The following is a 7696-nucleotide window of genomic DNA, read 5'->3' on the forward strand; positions in this document are numbered from 1 at the left end:
GAACAGAATGCTAGGAATGATAAAGAAGGGGATCACGAACAGATCGGAAAAGGTTATCATGCCGCTGTACCGGGTCATGGTGCACCCTCACCTGGTCGCCATACATGAAAAAGGACACGGTACTACTCGAAAGGGTCCAGAGAAGAGCAACTAAGATGGTTAAGGGGTTGGAGGAGCTAACGTACAGCGAAAGATTAGAGAAACTGGGCCTCTTCTCCCTCGAACAGAGGAGATTGAGAGGGGACATGATCGAAACATTCAAGGTACCGAAGGGAATAGATTTAGTAGATAAGGGCAGGTTGTTCACCCTCTCCAAGGTAGGGAGAACGAGAGGACACTCTCTAAAGTTGAAAGGGGATAGATTCCGTACAAACGTAAGGAAGTTCTTATTCACCCAGAGAGTGGTAGAAACTGGAACGCTCTTCCGGAGGCTGTTATAGGGGAAAACACCCTCCAAGGATTCAAAACAAAGTTAAACAAGTTCCTGCTGAACAAGAACGTTCGCAGGTAGGACTAGTCTCAGTTAGGGCCCTGGTCTTTGACCAGAGGGCCGCTGCGTGAGCGGACTGCTGGGCATGATGGACCACTGGTCTGACCCAGCAGCGGCAATTCTTATGTTCTTATGTAAAGAATTACTTGAGATTTATTTGTGGGATATGTGATGGATAATTTTTTTGGATTTCATTTTGCATATCCTTAAGATTGTTTTTGAAATAAGTGCCTATATTCTAGTTTAGCCCAACTTGGAGTACCATTTATAGAATGATGCTCCCTTTCCCTTTCCCCCCCCCTTTTCCCCCCCATGGGTCTGCAAACCTGCCAGCAACAGCAATGTGAAAAAAGGCAGCTTCCAGCCAGCCCCTGGTTGTCCCTTCAGTCAGTATTCTGCCCACAGGTAATTTCATCAGATGAGATGGGACCAAGAGAAGGAACACCAAAGGGCTGGTCAGAGGCTGTCTCTTTTCATGTTGCAACTACCAGCATGTTGCAGGATTGCAGGGGGAAGGGGATAGGCAGTGATACCAAACCACAAGAAGGGCACCAGTGAAGGTAAAAGGGAGTAGAATGCTGAAGAAAGTTGGCTCATGATGCCACGATCCTTTCAGCCAGACCTGGGGGGGGGGGGAGGGGGGTAAAGGATTTCCTGACTGCAATGACTTTTTTGTAACCTTTAGGATAGGGTAGCTGCTATGCTATCTGACTACTGATATCACAGTGTAAGTAAAGCCATCAATATGTGATAGGACAGAGTACACTACAGGGTTTTAAAGAAGGATTAGATAAATTCCTGAAAGATAGGGGGATTGAGGGATACAGATAGAGGTAGAGATGGGATATAGAGAGAGTATAGATAGAGACCAAGGGGATTAAAGGGTTCAGACAATGATCACCGTACAGGTCATGGGCCTGATGGGCCACCGCGGGTGCGGACTGCTGGGCGCGATGGACCTCTGGTCTGACTCAGCAGATGCAACTTCTTATGTTCTTAATATTTTGCTCAACACAGTATCAGCAACTAAAGGGCTTGGGGAAAGGGCCACAGGCTGGTTGTTTGGCCCCTCCAACCAAAAAATTGTTCTGTTGCCCCTGACTGCAAACAAGCCAGATTTTTGGGATATGCATAATAAAAAACATAGAAACATGACGGCAGATAAAGGCCAAATGGCCCATCTAGTTTGCCCATCCACAGTAACCATTATCTCTTTCTTTCTCCAAGAGATTAGAGAGTTGCATGGGGACAGAAATCCCACCCATCCCCACCCATCCCCGCAAGGAATTACCTCCATCCCGCCCGTCCCCTTAAAAAGCAGTAATTACTTCTGACAGGATCATCAATTCCACAGTTTCTTTTGTGTTTGCGCTGCTGTTTTCCTTGTGGAATCTCTTTGGTGGAACCCTTTTTTTGTTTTCTATTTTTGTTTTTTTGTTTTCTGTAACTTATAAACCCCCTCTTTTACTAAGGCTGACGTGTCAATTATATTATATGGACGAACCCTGCTTCCAAAGCCTTCCATCCCCGTGAGAGTCCTATTGGCTAGAGGGGGTCCCCGTTAGAGAGTTGCGCGGGAACAGAAATCCCACCCGTCCCCACCCGTCCCCGCCAAAGTCCCACCTGTCCCCACCCATCCCCGTGAGGAATCCCTCCATCCCCACGAGGAATCCCCTCCGTCCCCGCCCATCCCTATAAACTACAGAAATAGTTATTTCATTTAATTATGCTACTGAATTAAAGGCTCTGGTAGAAACCCATTTACAAATAAGCAAAAAGACTTTATTAATTTGGAAATATTAATTGGGAAGAATACATACTTTGTAAACGGGTTTCTACTAGAGCCTCTAATGTTTATAAATTTTTATCAACACAACTAATATACTACTTTATCCTGAAGCAAAAAAAAAAAAAATAATAATTTTTTTCCTACTTTTGTTGCCTGGTTTCTGCTTTCCTCATGTTCTCATTTAATTCCTTCCATCCACTGTCTCTCTTCTTTCTGCGTCTTCCATTTGCTCTGTTACTGTGCCTCTCCCTTTCTCCCCCCTCCCAAATTGGTCTGGCACCCATCTTCTTCCCTCTGCTCCCCCCATAGTCTGGCATCTCTGTCTTCTTCCCTGCCAGCGTCTTCTCCCCACTCTCTCTTCCCCATTTCTTTTCAGCGTCCTTCTCCCCCCATCTTCCCCATGTCCTGTCAGCATCCTTCTCCCCCCTCTGTCTTCCACATGTGCTTTCAGTGTCCTTCTCCCCCCTCTGTCTTCCCCATGTCCTTTCAGGGTCCTTCTCCCTCTCTGTCTTCCCCATGGCCTTTCAGTGTCCTTCTCCACACACCCCCCGTCTTCCCCATGTCCTTTCAGGGTCCTTCTCCCTCTCTGTCTTCCTCATGTGCTTTCAGTGTCCTTCTCCCCCCCCCCCCCCGGTCTTCCCCATGTCCTGTCAGCGTCCTTCTCCCTCCTCTGTCTTCCACAAGTGCTTTCAGTGTCCTTCCCCCCCCTCCTTCTCTCCCGCCCTGGGTGCAGCACAGCCGGCCAGGTCCCCTTACTTTTGTGGCGCTTCCCCGAACGAACGACCGACCGACCGACAACAGCCCCAGTCCGACAAACCTCCCTGCCCTTAACCGCGAATCTAAATTACCTTCTTACAGCTGCTGTAAGAAGGTAATTTAGATTCGCGGTTAAGGGCAGGGAGGTTTGTCTGACCGGGGCTGTTGTCGGTTGGTCGGTCGGGGAAGCGCCACAAAAGTAAGGGGACCTGGCCGGCTGTGCTGCACCCGGGGCGGACCGCCCCCTCCCTTGGTAGCCACTCGAGGTTTGAGGCTACTCTCCTTCTCCTTACCTGCCCTGCCTGCAGCACAGAGCCGAACGGAAGTCTTCCCGACGTCAGCGCTGACGTCGGAGGGAGGGAGGGCTTTGTTTAAGCCCGTGACCCGAAGGGGGAACCCGCGGGATGCCCGCGGGTCCCGCGGGATTCCCGTCATCCCCGTTCCCGTGCAGCTCTCTAGTTCCCGTGAGAGTCCCGTGGGTCAGAGGGGGGTCACCGTGGGTGTCCCGTGGGTTGGGGGGATTCCCACGGGAACCCTGCGGGACCCGCGGGATTCCCGTGATCCCCGTTCCCGTGCAGACCTCTACAAGAGATCCCATGTGTCTGTCTCAGACCCTCTTGAATTCAAACACAGTCCCTGTCTCCACCACCTCTTCTGAGAGACTGATCCACGCATCTACCACCCTTTCCGTAAAAAGATATTTCCTCAGATTACTCCGGAGCCTATCACCTCTTAACTTCATCCTATGCCCTCTCATTGCAGAGTTTCCTTTCAAATGAAAGAGACTTGACTCATGCACATTTATATTACGTAGGTATTTAAATGTCTCTCAATAACAAAAACAGTAATAACAAAATATAATTCAAAACACTAGAACAAATGTTATTCTCCAAGTGGTGGAAGTACCCACTGAAAACCATTTATTCAAAAATGGAAAAAAAAGCCTCAACCATTAATCATAGACAGACGACAACCCAATGAATTTTTAAGCCGTTCTTATTCTGTATCACGGGCAAAAAACTCCACTCATCAAAAATAGGAAAACATCCCACCATTGTGCACAGGGAAAAGGAAAAATAGAACAAGAGACTAAAGATCACACTTATCTTCACAGATGATGATTGATTCCATCCAGTGACATGATGTTCTTATTAAATCACCCACAGCATTCAAGCGAAGATAAATGGCTATACTTCCAACAAGGCTCTTGTTTCGCCAACCTGTGGCTGCATCAGGGAAAATTCCAAGACAGGCTCTCGTTCTTTCCTGCTCCGTCCACTACTGGCATCAAAATGGCTCCTGAATTAAAGCTCCGCGTTACATGACGTCACTTCTGCAGGAAACATCATGTCTCTGGATGGAATCAATCATCTGTGAAGATAAGTGTGATCTTTAGTCTCTTGTTCTATTTTTCCTTTTCCCTGTGCACAATGGTGGGATGTTTCCCTATTTTTGACGAGTGGAGTTTTTTGCCCATGATACAGAATAAGAACGGCTTAAAAACTCATTGGGTTGCCGTCTGTCTATGATTAATGGTTGAGGCTTTTTTTTCCACTTTTGAGTAAATGGTTTTCAGTGGGTACTTCCACCACTTGGTGAATAACATTTGTTCTAATGTTTTGATTTAAATGTCTCTATCATATCTCCCCTCTCCCGCCTTTCCTCCAAAGTATACAGATTGAGAAATTTCCATGTCCACTACCTCCACCATGTGGAAATATTTCTCATACGTATTCACTAACAATATCTTGAAAATCTGGCTTGTTTGTGGCCCTTGTTTGAATTTTGAGATGCCTGTCCTTTCACAAGAAGGCATGAATGTCTAGTTAAGGAAATAATTACATTACCTCAAAAAGAGGGTCTCTCTCATAGACTGGTTCCATCCAGACTAACATTTACCATTTCCTTCTAGAGCAGCGGTCTCAAACTCGCCCACCAGGTACTATTTTGAGGCCCTTGGTATGTTTATTATAATCACAAAAGTAAAATAAAAGTTTCTTGATCATATGGCTCTTTAGCTATAAATTACAATATTATTATTAAGACTTGGCCAAAAGGAAAGATTTATAAACTATAAAGAGTTTTACTGCATGCAAAATTGTCATTTCATTAATAAGACATTAATTATTTTTTCTGAGGCCCTCCAAGTACCTACAAATCCAAAATGTGGCCCTGCAAAGAGTTTGAGTTTGAGACCACTGCTCTAGAGTCTAGATTCTCTTTTATTCATTTATTTGTTTGTTATGGACTCTTTCTCATCAGGATGTTATATTAGCTCAGCAACAAATTATTTTAATATAACAAAGTGACAATGTTACCCCTACAGGATATGACTCACTGAGGTAGGGGTAGGATCAGTTCCCAAAGGGATTTTTATTATACACTAATTTTTATCATTTTATGACACAATATATATCCCTATCACCAATATATAGGGATAATTCAATATAAAACACTGACTCTCTAATACTAATACCACATAAATAACTGTTAACTATAATTATTTTTGTTCATGACTTGTATATTATATATATATATATATTTTAAATACTCAGACCCGCAACCATGTTCGTTAATGTGAAACCACACTGACATTGCCCTGGGGACCATCATAGTATTTCATTGTCCCAACCGCCACGTAGAAGTTTTAAAACTTATTTGAAAATTTAACGCTAACCTAAAAAATAATAAATAAATAATAAAATAAAAAATGAAAATAAAACTTATCTGCGTGTTAGTGCATCTCACTTTGTGAATTCTACGGATCCAGGCTGTTGTAACGAGTTGCAGTATTCCCCTCCTGACGAAGGCATACGAAACTCGAGTCGAGCGGCTCACAGCAGTCTGCATGGAGAATAATTCTTTGAGTTTTTAAATGCCATTCTACCCTTGCCAGTGCAATTAGGGACTAGATGACCGCCATGATATAAGAAGAATAAGAATACACACACTAACACGCAGATACGTTTATTTTCTTTTTTTTTCAAATTACTTTTTTAGGTTAGCGTTAAATTTTCACTTAAGTTTTAAAACTTCTACATGGAGGTTGGGATAATGAAATACTATGATGGTTCCCCCGGCAAGAAGGGACTTTGACACCCCTCTAACTAAACACTATATTACTATTTATTATATGGATCATGTAAGTACAATTCAACTAATTTCTCTAGCACTTTGAAATCTCTTCTGTAAGGAAGCATAACATTATGCAGAGACTGAATTCAGGAAGGAATAAAATTCCCCTGCCTGCAGGTCTTTCATCCACCCCATCTTTACAAAAACACCAGCAATAGCATGAAAACAAGATCCCTCCATAGAAATACTTCTGCTGAAGATAACAAGATCACAGTGTGCTGATAGTGGAGGCAGAGAAGAGGAAACTGACACGTTTTCGCAGCGTTATTGGAATAAAGCAGGGGTCCCCAAAGTCCCTCCTTGAGGGCCGAATCCAGTCGGGTTTTCAGGATTTCCCCAATAAATATGCATGAGATTTATGTGCATGCACTGCTTCCAATGCATATTCATTGGGGAAATCCTGAAAATCCGACTGGATTCGGCCCTCAAGGAGGGACTTTGGGGACCCCTGGAATAAAGTCTATGCTAGGGAAGTTCAGCAGTGCCCTGTCCTTGTCTCCTTTCACCTGGCATGCCTTGTCTTCTTTTTTTCCACTGATGCTGCTATCACTTTACTGCCAGATTTCAGGAGCTGGTGCTTAGTCACGATTTGCATTTTGGCTGCTCCATAATGCTAGCCACCTCAGATCTCTACTGCAGTTGGTGGCTGAAGGCATTACCTCACAGTACCTCACTCTCCTTATAGTGAAGGGCGACAGAAAACCTCAATCACCTTCCCCACACGGGAGAGGTTAACCCCCTCCCCCCCCCAAAAAAAAAACAAAACATCAGAGTCTCTGTCCCGCAACGTCAGCAATTTGCGAGCTCGTGGAGAAATCTACCTGTTTTCCTGGCACGAGATAGCGCTGCATTTTCACGGCATCGGGCTGTGGCTCGGTTCCGGGACTGCTCGGTGATGTCAAAGGGGGAGGTGACAGATGCGCGGCCCCCCCGCGATCCGATCAGCTGATCTGCACGGGAAGGCGAGGGAGCAGGAGCCGACCTAGGGATGCAGGATCTCGCGAGCACTTGTCTGCTCTCTTCCTTATGTGACCTAGACCTAGAGAGAATACAAGGTAGCTAAGAGAGTGTGAAAAGATAACATGCAAGAAAGGCAGCGGGATGACTAAACAGCTATGCTAAATTATGTCAGACTGCGTAATTTATTGGTAGGACAGTCTGTACATGTGTTGCCAAAATAATGCACATAAAATGAGATAAGATCATCAAATTCAAAGCTATGCTGTCCCACAGTATATGTTTGTCAGAGAGAGAGAGAAAAATAAAGAGAGGCCTTGGAATTACAGGCAGCTCGAGTGTCCCGGATCTTCTGTGAAATCCTAGGTCATCTGTTCTGCCAGCTTCAGTGCTAAATCCCAGATGTTGCTGAATCTGAAAGGCAGGGACTTCGGGCATTAGAAATGATGTATTTGATTCCATTTCAAAGACTGGTGCAACAGCGCCAACAGTGTGCAAAGCCATCTTTCTCCTGCCATTTTCATCACAAAGACTTTTTTTTTTTTTTTTTTGGGGGGGGTGGAAGGGTG

General features: G+C 44.8%; 1 protein-coding gene across 5 annotated transcripts in view; it reads right to left on the reverse strand.

Annotated features, from left to right (window-relative positions):
• The window catches only part of SLC25A14 (solute carrier family 25 member 14), a 42372-nt gene extending 35232 nt beyond the window's left edge, over window positions 1-7140 (reverse strand). Inside the window, exons 1-2 of one of the 5 annotated variants that reach the window (XM_033944223.1) lie at window positions 6992-7138; window positions 5784-5879 (exon numbers count right to left, since the gene is read on the reverse strand). In XM_033944223.1, the coding sequence (XP_033800114.1) occupies window positions 5784-5848 (65 nt within the window). In that variant the 5' untranslated portion in view covers window positions 5849-5879; window positions 6992-7138. Of the gene's footprint in view, window positions 1-5783; window positions 5880-6676; window positions 6708-6991 lie in introns of those variants that run through there. The other 4 variants (XM_033944224.1, XM_033944225.1, XM_033944222.1 and 1 more) reach the window with 4 other exon arrangements.
• Between the last annotated feature and the right edge of the window lie 556 nt (window positions 7141-7696).

This window comes from Geotrypetes seraphini, chromosome 5 (genome assembly GCF_902459505.1).
Source record: "Geotrypetes seraphini chromosome 5, aGeoSer1.1, whole genome shotgun sequence".
Classification (NCBI taxonomy): domain Eukaryota; kingdom Metazoa; phylum Chordata; class Amphibia; order Gymnophiona; family Dermophiidae; genus Geotrypetes; species Geotrypetes seraphini.